Raw genomic sequence first — 14,040 nt, 5'->3', positions numbered from 1 at the left:
CATCCTCCCATCCTTTCTACCTGCTTTCTCCATGAAGGCAGGATCCATGTTTATTTTTTGTTTCTTATTATATCTCCCGTAGCACCTGACATATAGTAGAATCTAAAAGAATATTTACTGAATGAATACTGTCTATTAGGCAGTAACTGCAGCCAATAAACCAACCTGGAATATGATATGTTATATTCACACCTATAATCCCAACACTTTGGGAGGCTGGGGGCAGGTGGATTGCCTGAGGTTGGGAATTTGAGACAAGCTTGGCCTACATGGTGAAACCCCGTCTCTACTAGAAATACAAAAATTAGCCCGGTGTGTTGGTGCACGCCTGTAATCCCAGCTACTAGGGAGTCTGAGACATGAGAACCTGGGAGACGGAGGTTGCAGTGAGCCAAGATTGCACCGCTGCGCTCCAGCCTGTGCAACAGCCTAAGACTCTGTCTCAAAAAAAAAAAAAAATCAAGATGACTGTTAGACTGATGAGTTTATTTCAAAATCTAATCAAATATAAAAACATATCTTTATTCTACTCCCATACATATACACATATATACATATACAAGGGTGTCCAATGATATAAATAAAATATTCATATATTGTACTGCAAAACATAAATGAACTTGAAAAATGCTTCAAATCATAGTATATACAAGTATATAATAAGTAGTCCTATATATCCCATGTATGGTCTTTGGCAGCATTAATAAACCCATAGTACTTAAGAGATGAGTTTTCAAGCCAAAAGCATCAAGGGTAAATAACTTTACTTCACACCAAAGAAATCTACTCTAGACTTTTATGTCAAGATCAAAGGATGGTTTACACTCATATTTAAATAAAAATATTAAATGCTGATCTTCAGAAGAGGACAAGCATGAACAGACAGAAATGAAAGAATAAAATAAAGATCAAAGGCAAGTTATTAAGAGCTATAATTAGAAAATTCATTACAAAGGACTAAATGGTTGTGAAACAACTCCATGATATTGATGAAAATTTTTTTAATGTTTACATTATAACAATTATCTAACAAAGAAATGCAAAATAAGAGTTATAGGTCATCTTTTTTTTATTTGCTTGATAGATAAGAGTAGGGTTCTACAAACTTTTTCTAGAAAGGGCTGAAAAGTAAATACTGTAGTCTTTGCAGGCCATGTGGTCTCTATCACAACTACTCAACTCTGCTGTTATAATGCAAAAACAGCCACAGACAATATGTAAATAAATGAGCATGTCTGTTCCCACAACTTTACTTATGAAAACTGAAGTTTGAATTTCATAAAATTTTCATGTGTCACAGTATTAGTCTTCTTTGATTATTTTCTGACAACTTAAAACTATAAAAACCATTAGTGCTTGGTTAGCTTGTGGGCTAGTACAATAACAGGCTTCAGGCTAAATTTGGTTCTTGCGCCTTAGTTTGCCTACTCCTGAACTAGAGGCATATATAACTGTGTTGCAAAAAAACTAAACACAATTGCACCAAGGCCATTTAAAAACAGAGATATTTCAGCCTTGACAGCACATGTTCTTCAGTATTTTTTATATTACAACATCAGGCAAAATTAAGCTAATAGAAAAAAAATGTTATAAGGTAATCACACTACTAACACTAAAAACTCCGAATCTTAAGTCTATTTAATCACCTAAAAATGGTCTGGTAAAAAACTTGTGAGGCCAAATATTATTCTACTTCTAATCTGACTTTTCCATTAACTATTGATCATTTATGTGACCTGCCAATCACTGAAGTATGCCTTAGTTTTCTCATCTTTAAAATAGTGTTAATATCCCCTCTGATAGAAGCATTGCTATATTTTATATTAATATATCTAATATAAAATAATATATACATTTTCTCACATTAAGACTTTGAAAAGAAAAATTATTGGGTATTGTTACTTAAACTATCTGAAGGACTATCCTTTTGCCTCTGGAAAAACAGGAATAATATGAAGACTAATAAACCATATACTTCATCTGAAACTTAGCTAGGTGTATGGTACCCTCAGATTCATCACCTCTCCTGATTCCACTTTCCCCTTCCAAAGAGTCCCAACAGTCTAAACTCAAAAGATAGTATAAAAGCTGGAGGTTTGCCCCTATGCCTTGTTATAATACAAGCTTGAACACAGCATGTTATAAAATATAGAACTCAAGTTACTAAGCTATACCATGAGAGACTGCCCAAAATAATTTTTAAAATAACCTTGGAAAATTAAGACTATTAAAAAATAAGCATTCATTAATCATGCAGATACAATTTATTCTGCACATAACAACTTACCTATGCTTTCTCCTGATATTTTATCAGCACTGTTGTTACTTGTACCAGTGAGACGAACGATACTGGAAGAACTTTGATAACTGAGCTTAGGAAGGCAATCAGCACTTCCTTTTGCACTCTCACTCTCTGACACTGTAAAGATGAAAATGAAAATGCTAATAAAGTAAAATCTATATACATTGTAGGAGGTATCAAGAGAAATTTCCAGTTCTACATATTTTTGTTTGAAAATAGGTGATAAGAAAATGTTGAACACCTCTATATCTGTTTGTCAACCACAAATAAGTGATTTCACTTATTTGAGGCCTCAAAGTATAGATCAAACTACTGAATACTAACCATGCATAAGGTCCATGCACAAATTTTATATTTCCTTTTTGACTGTAAAGGAATGCTTTTGGTGGAGTGGGGAAGGAGGTAAATATAATCACAATCCTTAACAAACTTTAGTTTTTTCTTTTTTTCGGGTCTAACGGGTAAGGTGCTGATGTCATAACAAGGTTCAAGGGTGGTACATCTCACAAACATGCATGAACACCCAATCATCATGCTCATGAACTACAAAAGGATCACAAGCTTTAAAATACTGTTTCAAGAAATGTATATATACTTCTACTAAATACATGTATTTTGGGAGTTACATAGCATTCATTCTAAAGGCATTTGATTTGGGGAGTGCTTTGCCACTGAGACTATATACTTCATACATAAAGCTTTTGTATGACAGTATGTGGTGGCTGAGAGGGCATGTAATGGGAGAAATAGTTATAATGGGAAAACGGAAAGTAAAAACAGTACTTTTATAAAATCACTTGTACTTTCTATGAATGTAAGTTCACAATTTTACACAATATTGACTTAATACCTACAGGAACTACAATCACTCCCTTTTTTATCTTTTTCTTCTTGAATGTCTTCAGTACATGTATCCCCTCTTCTAACTTCATCTTTAGATAATGAATTATATCCAAGATCAGACTGGCCACCTGGTAAAACAAAAGGAAAAAAAAAGAAGAAACAAAACTCTTTCAGAAACTTCTTTAGTAAGTACAACTGGAATTAGGAGCAACATACTAACGTTTGAATTTTCTTGTAAATTTTTTTCTGGCTAACTTCCAATTTAAAGTATTATTTTGTTAGCTACCCCTTCCATCATCTCTATTAATATAAGAAAGAGGCAATCTTGAAATAATTTACTCTCTTGGTTCTACACTGTAGTCAAAAGTAACTATGTACATTCACACTACTATATGAGCTCCAAAAGACACAGACAAACCAGACATTCTTTATACAAGTCCATGACCTTTCTAGTTGAAAGTCTGAGTTTCAACTAAGCAAGAGAAGGGAAATCTGTAGAGAATTTATAATAGAACATTCACACATAGATCATTAGAGCTAAATGTCTAAATGATTTTACTAAAAAATTGGATTTCTTCAAATATATTGACAGGTAATTAATGTACAAATACATGGGAATGCGATAAATATCTACTGTTAAATATATTGCTAAGAAAAGCAAAAGGGGCCACGTGCAGTGGTTCACGCCTCTAATCCCAGTACTTTTGGGTGGCTGAGGGAGGCATATCACTTGAGCCCAGGAGTTTGAGACCAGTCCAGACAACACAGTGAGACCTCATCTCTACCAAAAATAAAAAATAAAAAAATTAGCCAGGCAAGTTGGCATACACCTATAGTCCCAGCTACTTGGGAGGCCGACGTGAGAGGATCATTTGAGCTCAGGTGGTCAAGGCTGCAGTGAACTATGATCGCACCCCTGCACTCCAGCCTGGGCAATAGTGTGAGACCCCATCTCAAAGAAAGGAAAAAGGTCTATCAATATTTTTTTAAAAACTTCTACTACATTGTTTTGCTAAAGAGGCTCTTCATTGTTTTTAGAAAACTGTTTTCACCAGATTAATCTCAAAAAGATAAGGTTTTGAATCTTAGTTCTCTATTTTAGGAGACATGTGATTTTAAATAATGATATAACTTTTTGTTTGAATTTCAAGTTCCCAAATTTGTAAAACACAAGGTTATTATAACATGAGACTATACATGAAAAATGGTTTTATAAACTTGTAAAGCACTCTCTAATGAAATTATATTAAGTATCACTAGGTATTTACTTTGTTATGATTTTGAGATTTTATATTTTCTAATCAAACTTCAGGTTCATTTCTAAAGAAACTAGAAACAGAAAAATTTGAGAATAATCTTGATGAAATTCATGCTTTTATTAAGTTTTGCATTATTTTAAGATAGCCTCTTTTTTTTTTTTTTTTTTTTTTTTGAGACAGAGTCTCACTATGTTGCCCAGACTGGAGCACAGTGGCATGATCTTGGCTCACTACAACTTCCACCTCCTGGGTTCAAGCAATTCTCGTGCCTCTACCTCCCAAGTAGCTGGGATTACAGGAATGCCCCACCATGCCTAGCTAATTTTTGCATTTTTAGTAGAGATGGGGTTTTGCCATGTTGGCCAGGCTGGTCTCAAACTCCTGGCCTCAAGTGACCCACTTGCCTTAGCCTCCCAAAATGCTGGAATTACAGGTGCAAGCCACCACACCAGACCTAAGATAGCTTTTTTAAAAGCCAAAGTGAACAGGTAAGATTTCTTCATTTTTAAAAGATAATGCCAAAGGATAACTATTACAACTGATTGAAATCATACTGTATAATCAAGGAATAAAACCACTCAAGGAAGAATAACTATGAATATTACATTTCAACAAAATTAGCTTACATTTATTAATCTTACAAGTAGGTATAAAAGGAGATAGACCAAAATAATATTGACATTTGCAGAGGCAGGAGCCTTCAAATTTTATTAGCAATGCTTCAATTTTTAAAGTTGCTGTCCTTGAAGGGCTTGCTCTTATCTATATTCAAAAGTCATGTGTAATTTTTGTAATGTAATAATAAAAAAAACAGAATTATGTAAATAATTTATATTTGTGTGTCAGTTGTAATAATACTTAAGAAAAGCTGACATACAAATCTTATATTTCTATTAAATTAATGCCATCTTTAGCACAATTCTAGCACTGAAATACACAATTCTATATATACACATATATAAATAGACACATAAAATATACAATTCTATATACACATACATATGTGTATATGTATGTGTATATGCACTATAAAAACACATCACATAATATGTGTATATGCATTATAAAAACACATATTATTCAAATACTATTACAGATACATATGTAATATTATTATTTTATATATATATAAATTTAAAAATTTTTTTGAGACAGGGTCTCATTCTGTCACCCAAGCTGGAGTGCAGTGGCTTGATCATTGCTCACTGCAGCTTCAACCTCCTAGGTTCAAGCAATTCTTCCACCTCAGCCTCCCTAGTAGCTGGGACCACAGGCATGGGACACCATGTCCAGCTAATTTTTGTATTTTTGTAGAGACAGGGTTTCACTATGTTGCCCAGAACAGTCTCAAACTTCTGGGCTCAAATGAACCACCCACCTTGGCTTCCCAAGGTGCTGGGATTACAGGCATGAGCCACTGCACCCAGCCTTAGAATGCTGTATTTTTATATATTTAAAATTTTTATGACTTTTTAAATCACTTAAGACTCAGAAGTTGCAAAAACATTACAGTACAGAGAGTTCCTTGATATGATTCACCTAGCTTCCCCCAATAATAATACCTTACATAACCATAGTACATTGTCAAAACCAGGAAACTGATGTTGGTACAATACTATTAACTTAGATAACAGAACTATGTTTCTTTTTTTAAAAAAACTCTAGTATCATTTTCACAATTTCAAAGAATTTATTCTAAGAAAATGATAGGGTAAAGAGATCTATGTGCAACCCAGATTTACCTGGATTATCATGGACTAAATACTTGAATAAAGTGCCTTATAACCTCTCTTAAAACTTTTATTTCTATTCAAATTTTAAAAAATGAATAAAATTTCATATAGTTATTAAATTTAATATCAAATCAAATACCTAATATGTAAAATGAAAAAGTGACAGTTAAACACATCACTGAAAATGAAAATGTAAAAAAAAAAAAAACATAGGCTAGCAAATCTAGTTTTAAAAATGTACTATAATAAATGTATACATAAGCATACACAAACCTGTACTAGATCTATCATCAGTAGCATATACTTTGATTAAACCCGTATTAAAAGGTGCCTGCTCCACAGTGTGTGTCCCATGACCACTATCCATGCTGCCATGACTAACAGCATCCAGGTCACTGCCATCTGCTTAAGAACACAATTTGACAGCATTTTACTACTCAAGGAGGTATGAAAAATACATATTAATTTGTTGCTCAAGCTAATAACCCACCAATGTAATACTGAACATGAAAAGTGCCGCATACTTAGCAAAACACAACTGTAACAAATAAACCTATTGTGAATTATTAATGAACACTAAAACAACACACACAAAGGTGGTTAGAAGTTGAAACATTTGAAACAAGTAAAATCTGGTGGTTTTTAAATGGAAAAAGTAATATTATAATTTGCTTAACAACAGTAAAAACTAAAACATATTCAATATTTTAAAGCTATTTAAAATTTCTAAAAATGTAAACTGTAGCTAGTCAATTAATTTTGAAAAACAAGTAAAACACATACATCCCTTACCTGAGAGAGTTGTTTGTGATAAGTGTGCATGTTTCTTTAAAGCTCTTTTGAACTGTGCTACTCCTAAAACAACATTTCTTACTTTTGTCCAAAGAAAATAGCCACTACGACTTCTTGAAGGCCAGGTACTTTCCAAAACAGCCTATTCATTCAACAAAATAAAATAATTAGTAAAATAATTTTATAAGTGAACATACATTGGTTTCAGAATCAAGCTAAAGAATATCAAAGTAGGCCAGGCATGGTGGCTCACGCCTGTAATCCCAGCAGTTTGGGAAGCTAAGGCAGGTGAATCACTTGAGCCCAGAAATTCGAGACCAGTCTGGACAACAAGGTGAAAACCCACCTCTACAAAAAATAGGAGAATTAACCAGGCATGGTGGTACCTGTCTGTAGTCCCAGCTACTCAGGGAGCTCAGGTGGGGAGATCAATTGAGCCTGGGAAGTCAAGGCTGCAGTGAGCCATGATCATGCCACTGCGCTCTAGCCTGGTTGACAGAGTGACACTCTATTTCAAAGAAAAAAAAAAATCAAAGTAGATTGTGTAACATAAAAAAAACTAAAGTCTTCTGTGATTGACAAAATATATTTTTATACTCTAAAATAAATGCCAAATAACCCCCTACATAATTATTTCTGCCATTAAATTTAAGGTTGTATAATGACAAAAGTTATACTCTTTATCCATTAAATCAATGTATTTACCTTATTATAATAACCATAAGTAATGGCATTGGGGTCAATACCAGCCTTCTGCATTTCAAAAAGCACTCGAACTGCAAGCACTGGCTGATCATACTGTCCACAGAGTTGCATAAGAATGCGATAGCATACCTGAAATATAAGTTCAAAATTGTACAGAAACACAGATGTAACCATGTATATAAATCTAGAATAAAACAATGCATTTTAAACAATAATTGTGGCAGGGCACAGTGGCTCATGCCTGTAATCTCAACATTTTGGAAGGCTAAGGCAGGTGAATCTCTTGAGCCCAGGAGCTTCAGACCAACCTAGACCACAAAGTGAGACCCTATCTCTACAAAAAAATTAAATTAGCCAGGCGTGGTGGCACATGACTGTAGTCACAGCTGTCTGGGAGGCTAAAATGGGAGAACTGCATCTCTTGAGCCCAAGAGGTGAAGGCTGCAGTGAGCCGTGATTGCATCACTGCCCTCTAGCCTGGGTCACAGAGTGAGATCTTGTCTCAAAAATAGTAACAATAGTAATAATTGTTACCTCATCAGGTGGATCCATCTTCTTTGACTGCATTTTTTTAAGCACATCATATGCTGTTTTCAGAGCCCTGACTTTTGAATGACAGACTTTCACATAAGCTGGGAGACAAATAAACCACAGTCCATAACAGTGGCGCAGCAGACACCTAGACCACATCTGAGGGATGGAAGAGTACCTCTTTGCAATTTTATGGGCTGATTTAATTTCCTGGAAAAAAATAAAAGGATCTTACTAATAAATTTATGCAGTTAGGCATCTATACTTAACTGAATGCTAAACGAATACAAGTCACATGCTTTTATGTTTCCATAACAAAATATGTCTGTAATTAATGTATTTTCAAGTTTCTGCTTGAATCTGTATTAAATAGCATATAAAATAAAGTTCTAGGACAAGAGAACTAGTTAATTTCTTGAAGTCAGATTACTCCATCTTCAGAGTCCTTTGGGGAACATAATCATCTAGTAATAGTTATATACGAAGTGAGAAAGGATAATTATTCAAGTTATTTTTTGTTCTAATATTTTATTACATGAAGAATGTGATAAAGTACCTGTTTTGTTCTTCTGAACATGGGTGAAGGGCTATTAGGACTACTTGATTTTGAAGGCAATTTGTTGTTCTTTACTTGTAGAAATCCTTCAGGTCTCTCAAATAAATTGTTCCTAAGAACTGGAAATCCATTATAGCTGTTTCAGAAAAGAAAACAAAAAAAAGTTCTCAAGCACATATAGATGATCATAGTGTTTACAGGTTAATATGATTATGACCAATGGCTTCTTCATTTAGAATTTAACTATCTTTCTTCATCAGGTTACAATATATACTCAACAAATATTCATGCTAATATTGCTTTTCTTACTATAATAATTAGAAATGTAACAGCCAAATTCAGACTCAAGTTATTTTTTGAGGAAAAGGGAAAAACATATAAATGAATATGACATCCAACTCCAAAGTAACTTAGGCAAACTTTTAAAAGTTAGTACTCTTGTAAATACGTAACAAACAAATTAGATAATAGATAGTTGGTAAAAAGGCCCACCAATTTAGGACTCTTTCAAACAGGGCAATCATTAACGTCATTGCCTTGGATTAACATATTTACTGTTGAACCTCCTTTCTTAGAAAGATGCAATTAACAACACATTAGCACATCAGGCCTAGCTCTCATTCTCATGAATTGGTTTGTCAGGTTAGCTAGTGGGTTCAGGGCACCATTTATAAGAAAGAAAATTGAGAAGGTTAAATAAGAGGAAGAAAAGGTTAGAACGGGTGCTCTATTAGAAGGTACACCTAATAAGGATACTAGCGAGCAAGATGTTCTGGGCATTTAAAAGCTAGCAGCTAGGCTGGATGCAGTTAGTGTATGCCTATAATCCCAGTTACTCAGGAAACTGAGGCAGGAGGACCACCTGAGCCCAAACATTCAAAGCTGTAGTGCATTCTGAGTCTGCCTGTGAACAGACACCGTACTCCAGCCTGGACTAGACAGCAAAACTTCATTAATAAATAAGCAAGTATGTAAGTGAAAGGCAGCAGTTAGGAAAAAGATTTGCTGAAAGGAACCAAAGCAGCCTCCTGAGCAATAAACTTAACCTGTTTAAGAATACTACATAGTATTTTCTTAAAGGCATATAAATAGTTTTAATTAGGAAGAAACCTAACTATAATAAAAGAGGGTAGACAATATTTTTTACACATTACTATAGTCAAATTCCACAGAATCAGAAAATATTAGTAATGATTTAATGTTGAGTAGGAAACAGCAAAGAAATCCAGGAAAACCATGCTCCTTAAAAAATTCATTGTATATATATGATGAGATAATAAGACCATTTTGCGTGTCTTATTTCAAATGCCTCACTATTTTACATAGACAATGTAAGTATATGAGTAATCTCTTATGAGGCAGACTCTCTGTGCTCATTAAGGACATTTACAGTGTTTTCCCAATGATGGTTGTGATTACACCAAAATTACATTGGTAGTCTGAAGAAGAAAAAAAAAGACTCTAAAAAAGTGGAAACTTTTTAAGCTATATAATTTTCTTTTTATTTTTTGATATAGTGTCTACTCTTTGCCTAGGCTGGAGTGCAGTAGCTCAATCATGGCTCACTGCAGCCTCAACCTCCCAGGCTCAAGTGATCCGCCTGCCTCAGCCTCCTGAGTAACTGAGACTACAGGTGTGCACCACCATGCCCAGCTACTTTTAAAAATTATTTGTAGAGACAAGGTCTCGCTGTGTTGCCCAGGCAGGAATAATGTGGGTTTTTTTGAGAAAGAGTCTCGTTCTGCCACCCAGGCTGGAGTGCAGTGGTGCGATCTCAGCTCACTGCAACCTCTGCCTCACAGGTTCAAGCAATTCTCCTGCCTCAGCCTCCTGAGTAGCCGGGATTACAGGCGCCTGCCACCCATGCCTGGCTAATTTTTGTATTTTAGCAGAGACAGGGATTTCACCATGTTGACCAGGCTAGTCCTGGACGCCTGACCTCAAATGATCTGTCCACCTCAGATTCCCAAAGTGCTGGGGTTACAGGCATGAGCCACCATGCCTGACCAAATTTTCTTAAAGTTAAGGACTAAATCTAAAAGTAAAATTTAAATTACAAAGTTAAAACCAAACCACAGAAAAAAAACACAAAACGCTGTTAGTGACATATACTAAAAGGCAAATAAAGTACAAGAGATTTTAAAAAATGAGAACTTGTTAGAAAAAAAAAAGAGAGGAAGAGAAAAATTAGGAGAAATACTTTAAATATCCTTGACAAAAGACATTTAAAAAGTGATATGAACATCATCACTGGATGAAAAGATATTACTTACTAATATTTTCTTATTCTGTAGAATTTGACTATAGTAAGGTATAAAAAATACTGTCTACCCTCTTTTATTATAGTTAGGTTTCTTCCTAATTAAAACTATTTATATGCCTTTAAGAAATCAAGTGGCCTCTAATTAAACAACATTCATAAACATCTATCACACCACTTTTTCATCTGTAAAAGGAAGAATTTAATCCAAGTCATAAATGAGGATGTCTTCAAAAATCCTCTTCCAAAGAAAATAACAAATTGTGATTCAATGGGTGATAGATGTGAAATGGTTTTAGGATCTTTAAACAAAATGAGAAAGTATTACTGGAGAATTAAAAAACCACTTAAACTCTAAAAGAAACTACAATATCAAGTGAAAATTAATATATATTAGAAATTAAATAATACATTGACCTCTATCATAGCCCTTATTTTACTATGCTCAGGGCTTTTCTCTGTTCTTCACTAGACTTGAAGGCAGAGACGATGTATCATTCAAGTCTATACACTAAGCACTTAGTACAGTGTCTAACCAAATTTCCTAAATTATCAATGATTAATTTCAATAATTCTGAATTTCCATGACTTAAAACTTATGAAAACAATTAGTGACCTAAAAAATTATATCGTACAAATCAAGGCCACAAATACTGTCTCTATATTAGATTTCATCTTCTTTAAAACAAGGTTCTATTAGTCAATGTGTGTATGAGATGAAAAAAGGGACTGAAAGTGAGGAAACCGGCTTTAATTTTAAAAAATCAAAAATCTATAATAGAAGTGCTATATTTGAGGTGGGTAGTCTAACTGAATGTAATCAACATTTACAAAGACAGATACTTATGCAGACATCATTAGAGAGCTTCCCAAGTCTATATTATGCAAAATTATATATTTTTTCTTTTAATACCTCAAAGCTTAATAATGGATGTGGGATAAGCTTGCTTACCACCTAAAAATTAGGGATCTGTAAAGTTTGGATTTTTGAAAATACCACAGTCCTTAGAAAGCTACGCCACAGATGATGGATTCCTTCTCTCTTTCAATCTCAAACATTCTGCCTCTTGAATACCTGTACTGTAAAGGGGGTTCTTCACCATTGGGTAGGTGGGGGATCTCAGGTGGTGTTACAAAAACAGTATGTTCACTTTTGAAAGATTCATCCAGTTCTATAAGTCGCACTTCACCACTCTTGTCCATATCCACCTAAAGGAATTTTAAAAACATATATTAAAAAAGCCACATTGGTTAGCCAACTGTTCACACATAAGGAAGTGGTTAAATAAACCATCTGCACAAGGGATAGTAAACAGCTATTAAAAAACAAGAGTTAGCAAGTTCTCTATGAGCGCCAAAATAATTAAGTGAAAACAGCAAAGTGCAAACTGCAAATAGTATACTACCTTTTGAGTAAGAAAGGGGGAAAATAAGAATATATATACATTTTTGCCCATATTTACATAAAGAAATACTAGAAGTATACTAAGAAAAGTAATTACCTATATGAGGAAGAGTAAAAGAATAGCGTGCGTAGACAAGGATGGAATAAGACCCAGATGTCTCAATGTATACCTTTTTATATTTGAATATACCTTTTTATATTCAAATGTTTTGCATTTGAATCATGAGAATGTAATCAAGAAATAATCTTTAAAAATGCACATACACGTGTGTCTGTGTGATGAGAACAGTGAATTCTATACAATTTTAAAATTTATACTAAATGTAACAAATTTCCCTAAGCTCTTTCAGCATATGTAGAAGTACACTTGAGTTAAACTCTAGTCACACCAATATCTAAAGCACTTTAGTAGTACTATTTCCACTAGGCACTTGATGGCAAAGTAATATCCAGAAAAGATGAAAACTTCATAGAACCTAAACTGCCTCACAAGAGCTCATAAACTAAAGAGCATAATATTGATATTAATAAAAAAGGATGTTATACATATGACAAAATACATTTCACAGAACTTTGTTAGGTTAGAAATATCATATACCACGTGGATTAAGTGGGAGAGCAAGAATTATTAAAAAGTTAAACCTTGAAGATAAGGATTTAGAGCAGAGTATACCAAAAAAGAAGAGAGATGAGTTTTAAAATTTTTCTAACACTTTAAGGAACTGATACATTCAAAATCTTCTCATATAAATTATTGATTATATTTAACAGCATTATATGCTATACTCTCTTGGACTAAATGTTGTTGTTTTTTTTTTTTTTAGACGGAGTTTCGTTCTTGTTACCCAGGCTGGAGTGCAATGGCACGATCTCGGCTCACTGCAACCTCCGCCTCCTGGGCTCAGGCAATTCTCCTGCCTCAGCCTCCTGAGTAGCTGGGATTACAGGCATGCGCCACCACGCCCAGCTAGTTTTTTTGTATTTTTAGTAGAGATGGGGTTTCACCATGTTGACCAGGATGGTCTCGATCTTTCGACCTCGTGATCCACCCGCCTCGGCCTCCCAAAGTGCTGGGATTACAGGCTTGAGCCACCGTGCCCAGCCTGGAATAAATGTTTTTTAATGGTATATCCACACAGTGAACCAGACAAAAATTAGGACATGATTCAGAATTATAATCAATGAGTAAAACATTCACAAAATAACAATAAATGAGAAAAAAATCAGCCTACAAAATCGTATATATATTATGATTCCTTTTTGTTTTTTTTGAGACAGAGTCTTGCACTGTCACCTAGGCTGGAGTGCAGTGGCACAATTTTGGCCCACCACAACCACCAGCTCCCGGGTTCAAGTGATTCTCATGCCTCAGCCTCCCAAGTTGCTGGGATTACAGGTGCATGCCACACCTGATTAATTTTTATATTTTTGGTAGTGACAGGGTTTCATCATGTTGGCCAGGGTGGTCAGGAACTCCTGACCTTAGGTGACCTGCCCTCCTTAGCCTTCCAAAGTGCTGGGATTACAGGCATGAGCCACTGCACCCAGCCTAGGTGACAGTATATTATGATTCTTAATGTTTTTTTGAGACAGGGTCTTGCTCTGTAGCCCAGGCTAAAATGCCATGGTTCAATCACGCCTCGCTGCAACCTCA

General features: G+C 34.6%; 1 protein-coding gene and 1 non-coding gene across 9 annotated transcripts in view; both read right to left on the bottom strand.

Annotated features, from left to right (window-relative positions):
• Positions 1–14,040, bottom strand: part of DENND4A (DENN domain containing 4A) — a 138,411-nt gene that overhangs the window by 42,948 nt on the left and 81,423 nt on the right. For 3 of the 8 annotated variants that reach the window (XM_074392788.1, XM_074392789.1, XM_074392791.1), the window contains 8 exons: positions 12,057–12,190; positions 8,722–8,857; positions 8,169–8,375; positions 7,635–7,763; positions 6,930–7,071; positions 6,411–6,542; positions 3,157–3,273; positions 2,288–2,419 (listed from right to left, as the gene is read on the bottom strand). In XM_074392788.1, coding sequence (XP_074248889.1) covers positions 2,288–2,419; positions 3,157–3,273; positions 6,411–6,542; positions 6,930–7,071; positions 7,635–7,763; positions 8,169–8,375; positions 8,722–8,857; positions 12,057–12,190 — 1,129 coding nt within the window. The remainder of the gene's footprint in view (positions 1–2,287; positions 2,420–3,156; positions 3,274–6,410; positions 6,543–6,929; positions 7,072–7,634; positions 7,764–8,168; positions 8,376–8,721; positions 8,858–12,056; positions 12,191–14,040) is intronic. The other 5 variants (XM_039469196.2, XM_039469197.2, XM_074392793.1 and 2 more) reach the window with 2 other exon arrangements.
• LOC120364190 (small nucleolar RNA U13) lies at positions 2,754–2,857 on the bottom strand. The gene has a single exon (XR_005579531.2). It is a non-coding gene; the product is annotated as a small nucleolar RNA U13 (small nucleolar RNA).

This window comes from Saimiri boliviensis, chromosome 2 (genome assembly GCF_048565385.1).
Source record: "Saimiri boliviensis isolate mSaiBol1 chromosome 2, mSaiBol1.pri, whole genome shotgun sequence".
NCBI classification, from domain to species: Eukaryota; Metazoa; Chordata; class Mammalia; order Primates; family Cebidae; genus Saimiri; species Saimiri boliviensis.
Note: the sequence above shows the minus strand (reverse complement) of the source record. Positions and strands in the feature narration are given on the sequence as shown.